The sequence below is a fragment of the Denticeps clupeoides genome, chromosome 1 (assembly GCF_900700375.1).
Source record: "Denticeps clupeoides chromosome 1, fDenClu1.1, whole genome shotgun sequence".
In the NCBI taxonomy this organism is placed as follows: Eukaryota; Metazoa; Chordata; class Actinopteri; order Clupeiformes; family Denticipitidae; genus Denticeps; species Denticeps clupeoides.
This window is the reverse complement of record NC_041707.1, coordinates 13,713,903-13,735,307: the sequence shown is the minus strand read 5'-3', so window position 1 is coordinate 13,735,307 and position 21,405 is coordinate 13,713,903. Positions and strand designations below refer to the sequence as shown.

Genomic DNA, 21,405 nt, shown 5'->3' with positions numbered 1-21,405 from the left:
AGAAGATTCATTTACTTGTGCACTGCTGTTTTTGAAGTTGCTCTTTAGGAGACACAGTTAAGGTTGAAATATCTCGTGAGCTGTTAAAATTGTGCATCTGGGCAATTAAAATGTGCTACCCTAGGTGTTCGCCCTTTCATTGTAAAAACTTAACGGGCCTGTACTGACCAGTTGAGGCTCTCTTGTCACCTCACACTCCTGCATCTGCTCCAGTCTGACTCTTTCATTCCTTAGGTTGACCAGCAAGCTGTGCTCGGTCGTTTGTTAAATGTCCCCTCTTATGAAATTTGTTTTGCTTTTATATAGGTCTTAGTGGTCTCATAATACTGTGTCTGAAGTCTCTTTCCGAGATGCAGAATTACAACCTCTTTTAGCCAGTCACACAATGAGATTTTTGCAGGACGCACCATTTCGGTGTGTGTAGCTTTAAATGATCACGAGGAGGAGAGAGGCGGGACTAGGAGGAGCGCAGGCTATAGAAGTCTCACATGACGGAACCAAAATAATACATTTGTGCTCATTTTTACATTAGTTACCGAGCAACTGCAATGCTTCACACATTTGCAAGACGGTCAGTGGACCTACTTTTTTAAAGCATTTCACTGCGTTAAAAGCATTTCACTGCATATCATACTGTGTATGACTATGTATGTGACAAATAAAATTTTAATTTTAATTTTTAGGGGAGGGGTGGGAAATTCTATGGGCAGACAAAGCATGAGAAATGGGAGGTAACCTTTCCCTTTATGATGACATAAGGGGAGACATTCCAGATCCGGTTGGGGGAAGTGCTTTCGTGTTAGCATTTTCCACAACATTCGGCGTTATATATATGGACTCAGAGAAATGCAGTACGTTATTGATCTTGCAGAGGATTTCTTATTTGCATGTGGCAGGTTGCCCTGAAGGGAAGAAGCTAGAGTTTATAACCAGCCTGTTGGATGCCCTGACCACAGATATGGTACAGGCTATAAATTCACCAATGCCCTCTGGTGGTGGGAGGTAAGTAGTGGAAAAAAACTCAGACATCCTTAGAGAATTAAATGTGTTACTTATACATCACAGTCCATATGACTCGGCATCCAGTCAGGCTTCTATGGTTTTGTCTGACACAAGGAGACTCTCAGGAGCTCTGTTTTGTTCCCTTACAGGTTCGTGGAGCCAGATCCCAGCCACACACTGGAGGAGAGGGTGGTTCACTGGTATTTTGGCCAGCTGGACAACAATGGCAGCCTTGACATCAACAAGAAGGAAATGAAACCTTTCAAGCGCTATGTTAAAAAGAAGGCCAAGCCCAAGAGATGCGCCCGCAAGTTCACGGACTACTGCGACCTAAACAAGGATAAGGTCATCTCCCTGCAGGAGCTCAAAGGCTGCCTTGGGGTCAACAAGGAAGGAGGTGAGGTGTGCCAGATGGACGTCTGCTTGGGTTTGGGAATGAATGACTGAATGAATGCAAATGTTTTGATTCCAGGAAGAAACCTAGAGAAACTGATGTGGTAGAGACACAATAGAACACTACATTATTTTGATATATTTGCAAGGTAATTTTCCCCATGACATTTTGATAGTTCTTCCACTCTCTGAAACTTTCCTTAATAGCAAAGCTCAAGAAAATGGGAAAAAAATGCAGCAAATACACAAGCAGCCAGTCAAAACATGGTGGACTCTGCCAATTAATGCTTCATAAGAAAAGCTAAGAGAGAGAGCAAGAGAGAGAAATGGAAAAGTAGGCTTCTGCAGCCTGTCTGAGCATTAAGAAAACAACACAGACCACAAGTGAAAATCAGCCTGCACTAGCATCTCAGTGGGAATGATTTGTTTTTAGAATCTGTCTGCTGGATGACTAACATCTCATTGTACAACCAGGTGGGGGACTGTCCGCATACATGAACATCTTCAGTGCATGAGAGCTCATTTGTCTCGTGTGTGTATATTTCTCCTTCAGGCACCTCTGTGAGTAGCAGCAACAGCCAAGGGACAAGGCAAGCAACAAATTTGTTCAGTAAGACCCACTAAAATGCATTTACTAACATGCTTTCCTAATATTATGCCATGCAACATGCGTGAAATGGTTGTACAATAAATAGTAAATACAACATTACAGTCTTTATCATCAAATATTTATTATTTGGATCTTGAACTAGGGTATGGGGTAGCTGGTTCTGTATTCCTAACCTGTCCTGTCACTAGGTATTTCCCTGCTGTACAAAAGCATGAACACTAGGAGGACTGGTGACTCTAAATTATTCTTGGTGTGAGTGTGTGAATGAATGGTGTGTATGTGTATGTGCCCTCTGCGATGAGGTGGCACCCCCACTCTGAGTGCTCAATATAAGCGGAAAAAGCATTTATGGATAGTTAAATTCCGTCTTTGCAGTTAACTTGCATTGTAGACCTGATTCAGCTTCCAATCTCAATTATGCATCCCGAACCTAGAATCATTTTTGAAAAACAATTATGTCTGGCATAAATAAAAATAAATGCAGTGTACAGTGGACACATCATTATCTGGTCTTCTCCCAAATTAATTAAAGTTTGTGCAAATTTGTTCTGGTACATATTAGAGGCTCAATTAATAATTAATAATTTATAACATTTATAATTATTAATAATTTAAGGATATGTTAAATGTGAACTGTTTATGTTTTTAATACTTATTACATGATAAGCAATGTGCCATAACATAGTTGGTTTTGTGCAGATGCTTTTTTCTAATAGTTTCATATTTTAATTGTTTTTGACCAACATAAATATTTACTTATTTCTAACCATCCATTTGCTATAATATGGCTAAACAAATGAAGAGATGATCTTTTTCAATTATTATTCTTAAACCCGACATTTCTGCCATTTCTACTCTACTGCCCATGATCTGTGGTCATTCACATATTTCTCCTGGTAGGGCACTGGCACTGTCAACAGCAAATTAGATTAAAATTAAAAAGCTACTTGTATACATTTTTTGTGTGTTCTCTTGAGTCAAGTATTACCTCACCTGAGGAAGGGAGTGGTAAACAAGTGAGTCTCTCTTCTAGTAGCAATTCCTCCAGAACAAATAGGACATCAACAAAATCCACAAAGCAGAACTTGTGTTCAATAATGGACACTCAAGACCGCAATATTTCCCCATTTGGCAACGATTAAGCATGTCCTGCAGCTGAGATAAAATGTGACAGTCCATTATTCTGTCTCCGTGCTTCGTCTGCAGCCATTACTCTCTTTGAGGAATGACTGGGTTTTCACCATAATCGGCAGAAGTCAGGGCCCGGACCTGGGCTCCATAAATACACCGCAGAACCCAAGTGCGCCCACTGACAGGAGGGGCGCTGACACGGCCCCCGTTCGTGCTGATTAGCGCTAATCTCTGGTGGAATTCCTGTAAAAGATGGTTGCGTCCCTTCGTTTTCTTCTCTCCTCCCACTCCACATATCTGCAAGTCAGAACAGCTTTGCTAGTTGTAAGGCGGTGTGCAGGACGAGGGTGTGTGTTCATGTCCTGCCGCCGTTCAGATATTAAATAAAGTGTGCTGCAGAGCCCTTGGAATTTGGGCAGCATCGTGTCATATACTAAGCGATAACTAATTATGACCAAGTCTGTTGTTTGTTGCTGTGTGATTATCGCACTTTTTCTCCCCGTTATTTGTCTGGTCCTCAGGGACCCCGCATTATTAGTCTCGGCGGGGCGGTTCGGTCTGGCGCGTGGGCCTCCGTGACATGGTGTAGCATTGAGGTCATGTGTTTACCCTGGCGCTGCATGCCCAGCCTGAAAAGCAGTGGCTCGGCGCGGGCATAACGTCAGGCTGATCGGGCCACAGGCTCGCCTGCCAGGGTAAACAGCAAGGGTCGTTTGTGGAGGTAAGGGAGCAGCTCCTGCCCAGAATCTGCTTTAGTGCGCCCTCCACTTTCACCCCACCTCAGAGCACTGCAAAAAGCCATGTTCACCTCATATTGCAGCTCAGCTACCCTCCAGTGGCAACATTCCCAACTCTTTCGAGTTATTTGGAATGAAATAGTTAAGGCTCGGTAGGCCAGAAAAGCCCTGAGCTGATATTTCCAGGACTGATACCATGGTAGTTTGAGTGGGATTGTGAAGATATTGATGTTGTCTAACTGTGACTGCCAAGTCCTTCTGCTCAAGGCACATGAATCAGCTCCTAAAGTTTGGATTTTTCCTCATCTGATTAAAGAAGCTCTCATAATCCTTTTTTCCTTGTTGATGTAAGAATCTCTGCTTGCTGTTTTTTGAACTGGGGCTAAGTGTGGGGCTTGTTCACTAATGTGAGGACAAAGGCATTCTGTGGGTGCACATACATTCTCCCGGATGCCACTCACAACATGGCCATCAGTCCAACACATGCACAATTGTTATTGTGTTTCTTGTAAATCCAGACGATGGTTGTGGGAATACACAACTCACATGCTTGGGACATTTTTTTAAAATACCGTTCATTATATTATTGATGCAAGCTGGTGTCATGGGCTGGATTTACAAAGCACTCCGTCTTGCGTACAGCGTCTTATTTGTCATAACAATGTCATATAGCAACAATCAGGTGTAGCCGCATATCTCGCAGCATAATGGTGGGTATTAAACACAAACTTGACACCCGCAAACAACCCCAGAACACAGTGGCAATATTACATCAACCATTCCCTTGCAAGAAAATTCCAGCGCACCGTCACGCAAGGCAGAATGAAAGACTGGCCTCTACTGCCACATTAAAGGAAGCAAGCATGCCAAGCTAGTCCCACCAGTGTGGTGGGTGGAAACAATTGGGGACATCACAAAGGTCCAGTAGACATCGAGACCATGTCCTTTTTTTTTGCAGTCCACTGAGAATAACTGTATTGGCAGGACATCCTTAACTGTATTGGCAGGACAATCTTGACATCCATTATGTCAAGATTGTGTGTAAGTCTTACATGAAGACTGGGACCAGCCCTTCCAGTCTGCATCAGTTCCTTTTTAGTCCCTCGTTTCCAAACTGAAGGACTCCTTTGACCAGTTTTTTTTTTTTCACGTAGGATTTTTAAATAATTTACCACCATCTGTTTCCAAAGATGCCTTCTTTGGAACGCAGACACAGTACATCCTTTCATTTTGTAAACTGAAGCATATTTGATGCCAAATATGTACCCAAGGGTTCCCATGATTTAAAGGTATTTCCCGATATTTAAGTCATAAAGCAGAAGTGACCAGCTCTCTTGGCTCACAGATTAAAAAGTAATACCTCAAACCCATACTTAATCATAGCCACACTGAGCCAGTGTGAGGCACGGACCAGAGACCGAAGACAGACTGAAGACGGGACAAGGCCTCGCAAATAAAGCTGAGCACCAGTATGACTAAGGCCCCGTCCACCCAAGAATGTTATTTTCTAAAACGTGTTGCTATTCTCTAAAAAACATTCGTCCACACGAGAGCATTTTCTGAAATGTTTACTGACTCATTTTTAACCCCCCACACATGTAGGTGGCACTGTAATTCTGGTTTGAAATCTAACAGGAAACCGGAAACATGGAGTACGGTCATATGCAAAAGGCCTCCACACAAAGTTAGCGGGAAAAACACCCCCAGAGGATTTCTTGTGTTTGATTCATGAGGTTCTGCAGCACAACCACAAACCTGTCGTCCACTATTGTATGACGCTTTTTGGGGCTATCGGTCAGGTTGGAGTTTGGGCTAATACATGCTGTTCTCATGAAAATGCAGGGGAGAAGGTTTCTGCTTCCGTTCTGCTTCTATTTTTAATATGGCAATTTGCATACACTCCAGAATGTTATGAAGAGTGACCAGATCAATTAAAAAGTCCTTCTTTGCCATGAAAATGAATCCCCCAAAAAATGCCACTGCATTTCAGCCCTGCCACAAAAGTACCTGCTGAGATCATTTCAGTGATCCTCGCATTAACACAAGTGAGAGTGTTGATGAGCCGAAAGCTGGAGATCATTCTGTCATGCTGATTGAGTTAGAATAGCAGACTGGATGCTTTAAAAGGAGGGTGATGCTTGAAATGATTGTCCTTCCTCTGTTAACCATGGTGGCCCACAAGGAAACATGTGCAGTCATCCTTGTGTTGCATAAAAAGGGCTTCACAGGCAAAGGTATTGCTGCTAATGTCACAATTGATTGGGGAGGCAGTGAGAGAGAGCAGGTGTTGGAGGAGACGAGAAAGCCAATTGCAGAATAGGTGCAACAAGGTGGGTGAGAAACCTCCATTATTATCTCTGAGCTTGCGCTGTGCACCTACCGGTGTCGGCACTCGTTGATACGAACACAAAAGACTAGACAATATGATTCGGGAACAAAGAGTAGGTGAGCAAGTCGTGTGCATGGAAGTAACAATGACAGCACACTGATCACCAGGTGACAGCCAGTTGAATACCATCTATGATTCTGGCCGGTGGCGGGGCCTAAGCTGGAGGTGATGAATGGTCTGAGGTGACTGACATGAAAGACCAGAGGAGCCCTGATGGACGAAGGCTGTTGGAGGTGTTATGTGACGGAGTTGATCCTGTTGAGAATGTGGAAGGGAACAATGTACCTGGGGGTCAACTTATGGGATTCTGTATGTCCTCCATTCATTACCATGTCGGCTGTGGATCAGATTGTAGATTTTGGCACCTGAGAGGGCGTCAAGGGTGGTGTTGATAAGAGCCAGGGGAGTCTGGTTCCTTATGGTGATTTTGTTGAGCTCACGGTAGTTAAAGCACGGCCTCAGCCCTCCGTCCTTCTCCGACACAAAGAAAAATCTTGCCACAGCCAGTGCCTGGGAGGAGCTCTGTCACCAAACCAGGCAACCAAACCAGAGAACCAGGATAAGTGAGGCTCGTGGACGGCCAGCCAGGCATGGCCTAGGATGATGGGTGACGTCACGATGGTGGTGATCAGGAAGGTGAGGGATTCAGTGCGGGCATCCGGTCGCAGGTGCAGTGGAACAGTCTGTTGAGTGATGGTCCTGATGCCACCGGCTGGCCCTCTACGAATATGATGGTGACCGGGATATGGACCAGTACCAGTGGAATGTTGTGTTTGCAGGTGATTGATGGATCCATTTCTCTGGGCACCCTAGGTGCATGGGTTCCCCTCAGTTTTAAGACTAAATTGTCATTAGATTTTTTTTTTCAAACAAGATTTTTCTTCTTGTTTGTATTCAGAAGGTTTCACAGCATTGAGAAGGTGTCCTCAGCATGTTCATTCACTTTGGAAAATGACCTGCTCTGCTCACACACTGGCCTAATCAGACATGGCATGACAGATTCTGACATATGTGTTCACACCAACCCCCATAACCCTCTGTAGTAATATCCATATACGTTCAGACAGCAGTAAATGTCTGAAAAGAACTGTGCAGACTAATAAAGCCATTCTTTCACTACTCACTAAACAGTCTGACACCATGGTTTCAAAACAGATGTGGATGGCCTTCCAGCAAAATAATTACTGTTCACCGTTTGTTGTTGTTGTTATTTTTTCTTAATGATATGTGATATCACGGTGACCTGTTGAGCTGCTACTTTTATGAGATGACTTAATTGTGATATTTGCCAACAGTGTAAAAGCACTGGCATTAGTATAAAAGCTCCATCTCTTAACCAGGTTCTTCCACTGTGTCTGGCCTTCACAACCTGCCAGATACCTCTGGCCTCATAGCTATGCTATAATGTGCCCAGAGGCTTAGGAGAGTCAAAGTTCGATCTAAATATGATTTTATTCTGCTGTTGCCTGCTATCCGCTCAGACAGAGTCCCATGCCTCAGAAGCCAAACCCTCCGTTTGAAAGTCCCTGGCGAGATGGAGATGTTCTCAGGTTGAGTAGATCTGGTTTCGCCTCTTTATCAGATGTGGGGCCGGGGTGTCCATGGTGCTTTGTGTTGTTAATGGCGCAGACATTTCACCACTTTATCTTAGTGAAAGAGGGATGGCACAGCTTTCTGCTTTGCTGGAGCCTGATAATTGCCAGTGCAATTCAATCAGACATTGTTGGACATAGAGAGAAGAAGGACATGGCACATATTGAGTCTGGTGCACAAATATTAGATAAAGACACACAAATAATGCAGAATTTACAGCGCAGTGTCCAAAAGAGCACAGTTTAGCAAATGTGAATAAGATCACATAGTTATGCTGACTACACAGCATGTAACAATAGAATGTTAGTGCCTTTCCACCCCAATCGTAGCAGAAGTTTCCCTAACTTTCTTCATACAAAACACACACACACACACACACACACACCAATGTGCTCTCAAGGGTTCAAAATCCCCTTCCCCCATGGGGAGAGCTTCACAGGGAGTGCTCCCACTCTCCTCCACAGCAGCCATCTGCAACCAATCTGGGCTCCTTACCCATCTCCCAGCCTCCTAACCCAGGCCTCTAAGCTTCTTCATGATTGATGGGCCCACGAGGAGTCCCATACCCAGTCCAGCAGACAGTCCTTGTACCAGTGCTTTTCATGTGACCACTTGAGCTTTGAATTTGAACTAGGTCAAGACAGCTCAATCACGCTCTCTGCCGTGCCTGTGGCTGCTGGAACAAATAACAGGAATTGATACAGTGAAACCAGTGCATCAATTTCTATACATTAATCCTTACTTGTGTACACTTCCTGCAGCCTAACATCAATTCACTGTCAGCCTTTTTTAAGAGCATATATCTGGTAGAGATCTCTGCTTATGACTAAGCCTGCATCCCATACACTTGTCTTAGTGCTTAACATCCTTATTGCAGCTCCGTTTTCTATTTGCCCCAACCCTCTCCATCTGTACCCTCCTGTCTCAGACAGGAACTTGCATGCTCCTCAGTCATGGGGATTAGTGTGTGTGTGTGTGTGTGTGTGTGTGTATGTGTGTGTGTGAAGAATTTTGTCACACAATGGATTTCTGCTTGCATCCATGATCCAAGTGTGTTCTGTTAACACCCATGTTCCCTTGTTGTCTATCCCCAGTAGGTCGTCTAGTGTGAAGAGAGAAGGCTCCAGAAGCTAAACAGAGGGCATACTGGTAGGGCATCTGTAAAAAAAGAAAAGGAAGGCACAAGATGGACCAGATAAATTGTCAACATAAAAGAAGAAAATATTTGCACTTTCTCTTCCCGATATTTTTTTTGTTCCCATTAATTGCAGCTCATAATAATATCATCATAAGTGGTGACCTGATCAACCCAGAATTCACCAGATTTCACCTAAAACATTACAACTTGTTCAAACAAAAATGAAAACTGTTGTCTTTTTATACTCTTTGTATACAGTTCAAGATTTTTGTAATGTTCTATTAGTTTCTTTTTTACACTGTTCACTGTAAAAATCAGAGCTTAAAGTCAGGATATGAGTGTTTTTCCTTACAGTAAAATGCACTAAATCACAGTTATTTGTCTAGTCATGAAGTCTTTCTTCTGCAAAACATTTGGCAGGTTGGACATCAAGCAGGCTTGCTGCTTAGCAGAATTTGTGTTCACATAGGTAACCATAAAAATGAAATAAAATATTTTATAATAATAAAAAGGCTGTGGGTATAAATCCTAATTTAGACCCTTTTTAGTATTAATTTGCCTCCGATATGGCCTGAGACAAGCTCATATCTGATCTGTCCCGGAATGGAGACTTTTAATCTAGACAACCTGTGTCATCAATGTTTAACTATGAAGGTGTAGAGGGCATTAGACTGATAAGTACATGCATCCATGTTGTACAAAGCAGTACAACTTCATAAAGTTCACATGACGACAATAATCGATTATCTTCCTTTATCATAATTTTTTGTTCTTCATGCTACCCGGGAATCATACCAGGAAGGTAATAAAGTCCCATCATGATTAAAAAAAACATGCACCCATCAGTCACAACATTAAAGCCACAAAGTAGTGGGTAATTTCCCTTTTACTACTGAAACAGCTCTGACCCATCAAGACCTGGACAGTGCTAGACAGAAGAAGATGTTCTGTGGTATCTGTCACCAATATGTTAGCAGAAGATCTTTAGGTGGGTGGGTTATAAAGTAACATAAACCCACTGTTACCTAGCAGAACACTACCCAAAGTGTTACACTGCTTCTAGTAGTCTGCCTTTCACATTCCATTGATCCATTGTCTAGTTCTGAAGTTCACATGGCCATTGTAGGCACTTGGTGGTGCTGGACAGAGGTCAGAATTAGGCACTTTTTAATCACAACCAGCATTGGACTAAAGCAAAAAGTTTTACCTTTGGTCCTTGCAAGCATCTATAACTCTCTGACACAAATGTCACCACTTTCCATGCCTTGTGCTTTCAAGATGCAATGTAGTGTTCCAACTTTCCAACACAAATGAACAGACTGTTTACTATAAATCCTTCTCCTTGACAGGCACCAGATATTCAATGATATTCTCATCCCCTGTCAGTGGTTTTAATGTTGTGGTGACACACATACACACACACACATACACATAATGTAGGAGAGACAAAACCTTTTTTGTATGTGTTTGATGTCTTTATCTTGTGCGTAGCAGTGGCTTATCCAAAAAAAAAAACTAAATGGTTGATATGTAAATATATAAGATTCAGTACAGTGTAAATAGGCAACTGTACCCAGAGGGCCAGTTTGTTTAGGATGCAGTTGCACCTCAGCACTTAAAGTAATGATTAAATGAACTGTCCACCTCGGCAAAACTGCATGGTTGGCCAGGCGCTGGTAATCATTAGCTGATTGAAAGATTGTTCTGAAAGCTCCCATGCTCACTAGCCCTCTTGAAATGGTGTCGTCTAAAACATCTGTCCATTTTCATGTTGGAGATATGGAAAGTGCAGATCTGTTTTATTTGTGTATCAAACTGTATACTGTGTTTTGCTCACTTCCTGAATTTAAATTGTCAGCATCACCAGTTTTGAATAAAAAAAATAAATATGAATCCTAGTCACGACTGTCATTGTTTTCATTGATTGCAATTGTAGTGCTTTGTTGATATAGAAACGAATATGTAGAACTTTTTTATGTTACATATGCTGTTGTACAGATGGATGCGTTTCAAATCTTTTCCAATACAAAAGGAGTCTTATCTGCACCCCGCAGAGCAATAAAATATGTAAGCAGCGGGGCAACCACATCTCCAATCAGATGAGAACAGTGGGCAAGTGTGCAGAAGAATTGCTTCCAGACCTCAGCAGGGAGAGGATCGCATCAGATTTTGCAGAAACTGTTTCATCAAGTAGAAGTGGCTGTAATCATGGTGCATCAAACCATGGGAATTATCAAGACAAATGACCACAGTATACTTACGCTGTTTTGAGTATAAATACAGCGTCTGCAGCTGCTCAAAAGTGAAAGTGACGTGATTGTCATTGTGAAACACAGCATGACACACAATGAAATGTGTCCTCTGCTTTTAACCCAGAAGTGGGCAGCCATGAATGGCAACCTTCTGATTATGTGTAGTTTTCCTTACCCACTAGGCCAACACTGCCCCTAAGAGTCACACTGGGAGATTTTTTTCCGATTTAGTAGGGAGTGTTCACGAATGTCATTTTCATGAGTTCACTAATATCTACATGCACATGGCTCCTCCCATACACCTCTGTTTCTCTGATGTTTTACAGCATTTTACATTTACAGCATTTATCAGACGCCCTTATCCGGGTGGTAGTAGCCTAGTTGGTAACACACTCGCCTATGAACCAGAAGACCCAGGTTCAAATTCCGCTTACTACCATTGTGTCCCTGAGCAAGACACTTAACCCTAAATTGCTCCAGGGGGGACTGTCCCTGTAACAACTGATTGTAAGCCGCTCTGGATAAGGGCGTCTGATAAATGCTGTAAATGTAAATGTTATCCAGTAAGTGAACCTGGGTCTTCTGTTTCATAGGCGAGTGTGTTACCCACTACCACCCTGATGTATGGGAGGAGACGCCGCCTTGGACTACTTTGATAATCTAGAATATGTGAAACCTTTCAATCATCCCCATTGGCTTCATCCCGTTTTAGCTTTGTAAAAAAATCAATAAAGTTCACCTTCAAGGTATAAGGTATACTGCTGTATTTTTATTATTTGCTTTGAATGGAAATCTGCAAAAGTATAATGGAGTTGATCCAAGTTGAGCCAGTGCATTACAGTGCATTACAGAATATTGGCTTTGAGATCTGAAAGAAAAGGTTTAGAAAACAGTAACTCATCTAAAGTTTCTTGCTTGAATAAATAACATTTTCATTACAAATTGGAAAGTTTCAGTTTCTTGAAATGAATAAGCCAATAGCCGTTTTCAGGGTTTGCTGTAATATATTGGACATGGATATGGTAAGTTGTGGGTACAGATGAAGATGTCGTTGGAGTGGTGTTGGTGTTACTGAGCTGCACTGTGAGGTGTGATTGGAGGTGGTGGTGGTGGTGAAGGGGAGGTGAAATAAGAGCTGAGAAGCAGCTGCACTACATCTGTCTCGTACTGACACATGTGGCATTTGACTTCCAGTGTGAAGTTCAAAAGAGTTTTATAATGACGCAGCTGCCTAGGGATGTGAGTGTGTTTGTGTGTGTGTGTGAGAGAGAGAGAGAGAGAGAGAGAGAGAGAATTCAAGATGCACAAAAGGCAGTGTGTGGCAGCCTCTTGGGCCTGAAAGTGATTTTGGTTTATCTGTGTGTATTTGTGCCATGTGCACATGTGAGATTCTCAGGAGGTACAAAACATTCACCTGAAAACCCTAAAAGCAGACAGTTTAATGGATAACCCCTGAGATGTGCTTTCAGGTTCCTTCAAACCTTTAAGGTCATTCAAATTCTATTAGAGCTCATTAAAGGCAGCCACCTTGGGGGAAGTAGGTGGGAGTAATATTGTTAATAGACACAATGAGTGTGTGTGTGTGCGGGAGGAGGGGGGTTAAGGAGAATGCCTGCACTGTTTGCCATTTGTGTCTGATGTCCTCCGTGCCTGCTTTAGCACCTGTTGACCAGCCTATGCCTTAAGGACAGAGGGCAAGGCCTACATGTCAAAGGTCAGGCACATCTTACACGCTGATTGAGAACTCAGCTGGCCGATTTGGAGCAGGTGTTTCTTCGTTTCGTGTCTAAACTAGTGTATGCGCATGATTGTTGCTTGTTTGTAAGTGTGTGTGTGTGTGTGTGTGTGTGTGGTGTGTTCTCTTTCTGATGAATGCTGGCACCCTAATTGGCACCATATGTGTCGTAAACATGATGAACATTTTTGTCATTCCCTTCAGGAAGGTAACTTGTTTGTTCTCCGCCCCCTTCAGCGCAGCGCACAGCAACATAATTCATGTGCAGAACAACATCTTCAAACATCCAAATATGCTGCATTCAATTATATTTTTGGATGGAAACGTTCTGCATTTGTGACGGAGTCCGAGCTGCAGGTTTATTGCTTACACTTCAAGTGTGTGTTCCCAGCAAGTGTGGGCCTTAAGCCAATAGCATTTTATCACGAAGAATACAGTTTCTCTGTACCATTCCTGTGTTTTTACATCCCTAATAAGGCAGGACAGAGAACACAGGCCGTGTCTGTGGACCTTTAAACCCTCTAATGGAGTAGGTGCATTTTGACTTCTGTGCTTAGTAAATCACAGTGAATCAGAATGATATATAATGTTATTGCAGCCTTCTCTGGGGACGTGTAATATTTTTTATACTGGAAATAATATTACTGACAGTGGGCTGTTGTGTGATTAAGCCCCCTGATGGTAAAAAGTGGTCCATGCACAGGGAGTCATTAGTAAAAGAACAGAGGGAGAAAAGAACAAATTAGCAGGGAAAGTACGTAGGTGAAGAATGTACCAGCCATCCATCAGAGGTTTGCATTTTATCTGAATTTCTCATGGACATTTCTTTTTACATTGTTTGTAAGATGACGGCATCAGGTCAAGTGTTTGAGGGCAGAATTACCTGGAACTCCAACCCCCTGGGGCCACCAAGAGTGTGTTTAGATTTATGAGACATTCAGCTTTTACTGGAGTTTTATTGTACTGATGTTTGCCCACTTTTGATGTGGTCTTTGCCTAGGAATGTCTCCTCGCCCAGATTCATTATCCAAGCACTTTCTACCCTTTTTTATTTTGTAGAATCTGTCCTCCTTTTTGCCCTTTGAGACTCTCCTTCGGTTTTATTTATTTTTTTGGCATGTAATTATTTTGACTAAAATTTAATTCTAGGGATTTTCCCAATGTGCACAAATATCCTTTTTTTGGCCAATAATCAACAGTAGAGAAATCATTCATATGTACATGCTCTCCTTACTGCTTACAGATAAGCACATGGTGACTTTTGTGTGCTCTCCTTACTGCTTACAGATAAGCACATGGTGACTTTTGTTTGATTGTTTTTGGTTAATTGGCCATCGGGTCCAAAGAACACTAATGCCAGATAGTCAAAAGACACAATAATTTCAGAATTGTGGGATTATAAGATGTTTTGAAGTGAAAACATACCATATAATGAATGCTACTGATCGCTCTATAAATATATTATATAAATCTTCAGCATTTGTAGCATTACATGGAAATATTGTAGGAGCTGAAACTATTAATACATAGAGTATATGTCTCTATGTTAGAAAGACCAGTAAGAAATGATCCCCCAACGTTGTGTTGCCTGATAAATGCTGCTGGCTGTGAATTGTCACACTTTTGTGTGAAAGGCGGTGTTTTTTTGGGGGGGGGGCAGAGCCAATAATGTGTGTCACCGGTCATACTCAGGTTTTCAGATTTTCATGAAATCGAGTGTATAACTTCCAAGTCTGAAGTCAGTTCTAGGCCTTCTGTGATTTTGTGATAATTTAGCAGTGGTGAAAGAATTTGAGATACCCAAGGTATCTTCATATTTGCTAAAATACCAATTTTATAAGTAACCTGATTTAACATATGATGTTAATGTCTCAAATTAATTCATTTTAGGTGAAAAGCCTCCACTCTCTGCACACCAATCTTTATATAGAATGTAACAATTGTCAATGACAATCATCATACACACAAAACAGTGAAGGCAAACTCTTTGTGAACAATGTTGTGGTATGATATGAGATCAGGCAGCATCGGTTGTCTCTGTGCATAAACTAGTCAGATTAGATACACTATGATATGAACTGGTGTTTATATACATTCAGAAGAAAGATGCATGCCGGGCATAACTGCAAATGTTTCCGTTGTGATCTCCCCCAGAAATTCAGGAACTTGCCACTTACTTAAAAAGGAACCACAGATTTCACACAATGTAATGAAATATGGAGTAAAACGAGTGGAAATTGTTTCAGTATTGTAGAGATACACATCAAAGACAGGACCAAATTATACTCTTTGTTACTGTCCACCATTGTACTGTGGTGAATATGTACTGTTGCATTGCATCATATAATATGACTGCCTGGGATGAAATTAAGATCCTTCGTATTTGTATTCAGTATACTATTGAGTAAACATTGCAACTCTGTATTTCCAGTTATAAATTACTACAACATCTAATTGATGTTAAACATTCTATTTAGACTGAATATGTGATTGTAAAAATAACTTTTTACACTGTCAATTTCTGACGGGTGGAAATGAACTTTTTGGGTGGCACGCTGCATGTGAATATTGTTCACTGAAGCATGGTTCCCATGGTGCACTGGGCAGGTCAGTGACATCATTACCACAGAAAATCCATTGCTGCCATTTTTTCAGACTCGCCTCAAATTCACCAGGCTGGTGAGACTTCACCGCTGATGTAAAGGGTCACTTTCTTCCACTGGCGGCCGAAGTTGGAGGTATGTGTGGAGCTCAGTTTGGAGTTCAGTTTGGCAGTTTACAGCCACAGCCAAGGCCATTCGGAACAGGATCGAGACCCAGTCTTGGAAGTCAAATTCATAGATGAAGAACAGATATAGCAAAAACAAAAAAGGAAGGGGTGGTATGAGGACACTTTCTGGATTTGACACAAGTAAATAATAATACAAAAATCAGCACTCGCTTTTCCGTCAAGGTGAGTAAACTGGATCAAATATAACCTTCAGACATGTAAAAACAGTACTGTTTCTTCAGTGGTTCAGAAGTTATTTAGTGTAATAATCTTCATTTTTTTACGCATAATGGCACTTGGGAATGAACAAATGTTGTTTTTTCTTTTAGAAAATATTTGTATGCAGGGTGTTATTTAATCCACAGTCTCTCACCCGCTGATGATTTAGGTTTACATCATTAGGACGTGATAAACCTACTTGAGCCAATGGCATTCAAAGAGGTCTGTGCATAATTGCATTTTTCAACTTTCATTTTCTGCTGTTTTTTTGCACATATAACTGGTATCTTTTTGTTTGTATAGAGCCTTCTATTTGAAAAGTGTAAAGCTCCAGCATATACATTTACAGAATTTATCAGACGCCCTTATCCAGAGCGACTTATGATCAGTAGTTACAGGGACAGTCCCCCTGGAGCAACTTAAGGTTAAGTGTCTTGCTCAGGGACACAATGGTAGTAAGTGGGATTTGAACCTGGGTCTTCTGGTTCATAGGCGAGTGTGTTACCCACTAGGCTACTACCACCCCATATATATTATAATGAAGATTTAAAAGATTAAAGTTAAACATGGCACATTAATGATTTTAATAATCAGGATCAGCTGATTACCTAAATTGTGTCAATATGTAAAAAGTGTCAGATTACATGTGTGTGACTTGCACATCTTCACATGTGTCTAGAGCCATCTGACAGCCACACTCTTGACCTCCATTGTGGCAGCAGTCCTTGGCTCCCTCCAGATCGGATACCACACTGGAAACATCAATGCTCCAGCCAGGGTGAGTGGAAGTTAATTTGTGCCCTGACAAGCACGAAATAAACATGGCAGGCGGTGATGAAATCTGTGTTTGAGATGTGCTGTTTCGTGTTTGGACATGTTCGTAATGCACACTGTCACACATCTAGTGTGTTTATTCCTGCAGGTGTATAATGATGGACGGTCAGCATTGTTTATGTGGAAACAGATCACAGTCGGGTAGAGATGAAAAAAAAATACTACATCTTGTTGCATAATCCATATGTTTTTCTTTTTTTGCGTGAGGGTCAAGGTGCTTGTGTTAATAGTTCATAGAGTAACAGAGAACGGTAGAACACTGGGTACAGATTTATTTCTCTCGGCAGGTAATTGAGGAGTTTTTCAATGTCACCTGGATGTCACGGTTCAATCAGTCCATGCCGGACCATAGCCTCACCTTCCTCTGGTCACTGTCAGTCAGCATCAAGGACTTTGGAGCTCTTCTGGGATCCCTTGGGGTCAAATGGCTGGCAGACACTTATGGAAGGTGTGAAAATCAATAGTATGTTGTTGAAGAAGAAGATGAATAGGTTTTTGGTGAATCTTTTAACAAATATTGCTGAGGTTGTCCCACGGGTGTCATTTTAGGACATTTTTCTCTGAGGTACATATTCTTTCCATTTTAAAATCAGTGGAATTAGCTCACATGTTTGGAACTGACCTTCAATATTATATTTAGAGAATGATGCATAGTCTCACTGTTTTCCATTAATTTTTTGGAAAATTACTATTTTTAATTGCCTTTCATCATTTACAAAAAGGACATTATTTTTAGAGATTAACAGAACAGAACCAGTGATAATCAAAAGCTCAATGGTGCAATGCATCAGTTTTAAAGCAGATAATTAATGATGATAACTTTTTTCATACAGTGATTATTTTTTAATTTTACTCATGGAATACTTAGGGATGCGCTGAAATAAATTTCACACTCTGTTCTCAGGCGGAATGCAATCCTGATAGTGAATGCCCTGTCCATCGTTGGTGCGTGTCTTATGGTTGCCAGCAAGGGCTCTGGATCCTTTGAGATACTCATAGTGGGTCGGCTGATTTTTGGCCTGTTTTGTGGACTTGCCATGAGCCTGAACCCTCTCTACATCCAGGGTGTCTCACCCACCAACCTACGTGGAGCCTTTGCCACACTCAATCAGGTCTCTTTTGCCTCTGGCATTCTGCTGGGCATGGTAAGACATGAAGAAATTAATAACGAAAATTTAATTTACCTGGATTTCATCATAATTTGTATGTTGCATTGTGTAGGTGGTTGGCTTGGTGCTGGGCACAGACAAATACTGGGCCATGATGTTATCGCTGTCCCTCATACCTGCTGTGCTGCAATACTTGATTCTACCATTCTGTCCTGAAAGCCCACGCTACCTCTTCATCAACCGGGGCCAGGAGAAAGAGGCAGAAGCTGGTGGGTCAAAGCAATCTGTACAGGTTTAAAATATATGGCATTAAACTTTAGGTACAATGGTATTTTCAATTAGATTACCAAAATCTTTGTACAAAATAATGCGTCATTTGATTACACTAAATTTAATTCTAATCATATGAAGAACAGAAATAAATCAAAGCTGAGCAATCACAAATATATATATATATATATGTGTGTGTGTGTGTGTGTGTGTGTGTGTGTGTGTGTGTGTGTGTGTGTGTTCTATGTTTTTATTGTATAGATAGTAATACATAAAATGAGCTAAGTATGTATTGATTTTACAACTTACAACAGCAATAACAACAACAATATTACAACAATAAATTCATGTAAATAACTGAAATTTATGCAAATACTTTGTTTGGTACCACTATGTACCTAAGTTCAATATTGTTGTAAGTCTACATTGGTGCATAACATATTGCTGATTATGTATCTCTCTTAGCACTGCGAAGGTTCCGGTCGAGCCCTGAAGCGGTCATGCATGAGCTGGAGGAAATGAAGGAAGAAGCCGCTCACAGTCAATTAGAAGTCACCGTCCAAGAGTTTCTGAAGAAGAGACGGTACAGACAACCCATAAAGCTTGTTCTGATCATCAACCTGGGCAGCCAGCTGTCTGGGTTCAATGCAGTAAGTATCAGGCTTCACGTTCCTCTTGGGCAAAGTCCTCTTCATTCATTTTTTTGGCCAACTGAGTAAGCCATTATCTAACCCTCCCACCGTCGAAAGGCACTCTACGTGAATTGGCAACTCTGAATTGTTCGTAGGTGTTAGTGTGTGTGTGTGTATGTGCATCCACGATCCTGCGTAGGACTTGGCGTTTATGGAAAGTGAGTGATTGGTTTTTGGGGGGGGGTTTACCTTCCATTCTTGGTGTGGAACAGTAAGGGGGTGCTGCTAACGCTGCCTCATATTCCCATGGACTCATAAAAAATTTTCATTTGTATCCACAAAGCCCGTGTTTGGTGCAAGAAATCTGGGTCAGTGTGTCGGAATCCACCCTGAGGTTACGAAACACAGCAGGGGAGCAATAGTAATAGCAATAGCAATAGTAATTATTGCTTATGTACTTTTTCTATTCCAGATAATAAATTATTCAACTAAAATGTTTGCCAAGTCTAAATTTGAAGAAGCAAAATATCTGACACTTGGGGTGGGGACGGTCAATGTGGCATTCACTATCGTTGCAGTAAGTGTTACCAGTTTTACACACATTCTTCGTATTTTGTTCAGCGTACAATGTTCATGTAATTTCTTCACGTCATTGCCTTCACATTTTTGCCTTGCTATTGAAGTTTTTCTTGGTAGAGAGAGCAGGACGCAGGAAGCTGCTTCTGACCGGCTTCCTGTGTCTGGCTATATGCAATCTCCTCATGACCATCACAGACTCTCTTTTGGTAAGATGGATTTTTTTTTTTAAGTCCTGAATTTTTTTTTTTTTTTAAGATGGATTGACATCTTTCTTCATTCTTTCCTGACTTCACCAGAGCGTTGTGCCAGATCTCCGCAGCCTGCAGGTTCTGGTGGTGTTTTTCCTGATCTCTGCATATGAAGTAGGACCTGGGCCCATCTCTTGGTTCATTGCTGCTGAACTCTTTGACCAGACGGCTCGGCCCATGGCCATGGCATTTACCTGCATGCTGAACTGGGGAGGAAAGTTTATACTTGCGTTACTGTTCCCCCCACTGCTGGTAGGTGTAACCAGGGTATATTTCATGAAAAACATCATTACTGATAAGCTACATGTTTGCACAATGAGAGACTCAATTACAAGATTCAAGTTAAATTATTTCACAATAAGAAAATATTTTTTTTATTCTGGAACAATTGGGTTCCACCCAAACTTCTGTTTGTGTCTCATTTTTTTGAAACCATTTTTTGAAACCATCATTTAAAAACAACAAAACAGTCTTTTTTTTATTTGTGTGACAGACAAATTATGGTTGGAAAAGCAACTGTCTCCATTTTCTTGGTACAGAAGCTCTGTGGGGCGTACGTCTACCTCCTCTTCATGGTGATGGCGCTTGTGGCGTTCACCTACACCATGCTTCGGCTGCCCGAGACAAGAGGCCGCAGCTTTGAGGACATTGCTGCAGAGTTCCGTGGTGCAGAGGGAATTCCCTTGAATAATAAGCCAAGTTTTAACACATTCGCCTGAACCCACACAACCACAACTAAAGTAAAAGCAGTGCTAGTTTAATGGAATAGGGAGAATCTGACCCAGTCAGCAATACTGCTTCTGCAACCCACTTCACTCTTGGTCACCATAATGGGTTACAATGGTATATGCATTATTCAGATATATAACATATAATAACTATCTGCATATATAAACACAATAAACACAATATTAAGAAATAACAAGGCCAATAAACACAGCCTTACTGGTGCATCAGAGCAAATTGCTGAAGAGGAGGCCATAATGGTCACCCCACAGAATGTACTGTAGTTATCATTTGAAAGTCCATTAAATCATGTATAACCATGCTGTACTGTTATTTTACATTCTGCACTGAATCTCATGATAGTTGTACTGTACAAACTGTCTTACCAGCAGACACACTCAACCAGACGTTGTCGTGTAGCTGCTGTTTTCCGTGATAATCTTATACCTGTGAATTCTGGCACGTATGTACTCTGTGTACATCTCAAAGTCTGTTATGAATGTTTCAACCCAGTCCTCCCTGCCACCGGCCACGGCCAAATACCAGCAAAATCTGGACCGTAGGGTAAATACATGACTGTGTCCTTCAGAGTGATTTGTTTGACTTCTCCTACAGCACGGAACTTCTCCAGATGACTCTAGTTATACATCAGCATTTCATTAATAAGGAAATACAGTATTTGTAAAGCCAGTAATGAGTTCCTTGTGAATGAGTTGTTGTCAGGTCAGCATGGTAACTATATGTGAAACACCTGTAGATGTCATATCACCCCCTTGTGGTCTCCAAATCTGTGTCTATTAATGGATAATTGTTTTGCTGTTGCTTTAAAAAATCATTGAAATACCACACTAATCAATATGTTATGATGTCCCAATTTCCCTACAGTGGCCCATTGGAATAACTTCAAATCAGTAACTGTGACAACAGCAACAAATTTTATATGCTTGTTTGTGTTTAATTACTTCTCCTGTTAATTGCCACCAATTGTTATGTTGAGAATTGTTAAGGACACAAGTTTAAAAAAGAAGAGGAGAAAAA

At 41.4% G+C, this 21,405-nt stretch overlaps 2 protein-coding genes across 9 annotated transcripts in view; both read left to right on the top strand.

The window, feature by feature from the left end:
- smoc1 (SPARC related modular calcium binding 1) overlaps positions 1-10,566 on the top strand; it is a 39,416-nt gene extending 28,850 nt beyond the window's left edge. For 4 of the 7 annotated variants that reach the window (XM_028976733.1, XM_028976723.1, XM_028976715.1 and 1 more), the window contains 4 exons: positions 897-1,002; positions 1,152-1,399; positions 1,949-1,985; positions 8,950-10,566. In XM_028976733.1, coding sequence (XP_028832566.1) covers positions 897-1,002; positions 1,152-1,399; positions 1,949-1,985; positions 8,950-8,989 — 431 coding nt within the window. In that variant the 3' untranslated portion in view covers positions 8,990-10,566. Of the gene's footprint in view, positions 1-896; positions 1,003-1,151; positions 1,400-1,948; positions 2,006-8,949 lie in introns of all 7 variants that reach the window. The other 3 variants (XM_028976694.1, XM_028976705.1, XM_028976683.1) reach the window with 3 other exon arrangements.
- Positions 10,567-15,671: 5,105 nt separating this feature from the next.
- Positions 15,672-20,662, top strand: slc2a1c (solute carrier family 2 member 1c). Of its 2 annotated transcripts, none has more exons than XM_028987947.1 (10): positions 15,672-15,933; positions 16,139-16,191; positions 16,649-17,251; positions 17,708-17,948; positions 18,025-18,181; positions 18,648-18,832; positions 19,287-19,391; positions 19,498-19,599; positions 19,690-19,893; positions 20,181-20,662. In XM_028987947.1, the coding sequence occupies exons 3-10, from the start codon at positions 17,121-17,123 to the stop codon at positions 20,358-20,360; spliced, it is 1,305 nt and encodes a 434-aa protein (XP_028843780.1). In that variant the 5' UTR covers positions 15,672-15,933; positions 16,139-16,191; positions 16,649-17,120; the 3' UTR covers positions 20,361-20,662. The 2 variants fall into 2 exon arrangements, with proteins under 2 accessions (XP_028843780.1, XP_028843779.1); XM_028987946.1 differs by lacking the exon at positions 15,672-15,933 and having other exon boundaries at positions 16,177-16,191; positions 16,649-16,747; positions 17,091-17,251.
- The last annotated feature ends 743 nt before the right edge of the window (positions 20,663-21,405 follow it).

What these genes read in the sequence shown, in the direction of transcription:
- slc2a1c (XM_028987946.1), top strand. An exon ending in CTGGCAGACACTTATGGAAG is followed by an intron (nt 17,252 to 17,707) that starts GTGTGAAAATCA and finishes CTCTGTTCTCAG; the next exon opens with GCGGAATGCAATCCTGATAG. An exon ending in CCATCACAGACTCTCTTTTG is followed by an intron (nt 19,600 to 19,689) that starts GTAAGATGGATT and finishes TGACTTCACCAG; the next exon opens with AGCGTTGTGCCAGATCTCCG.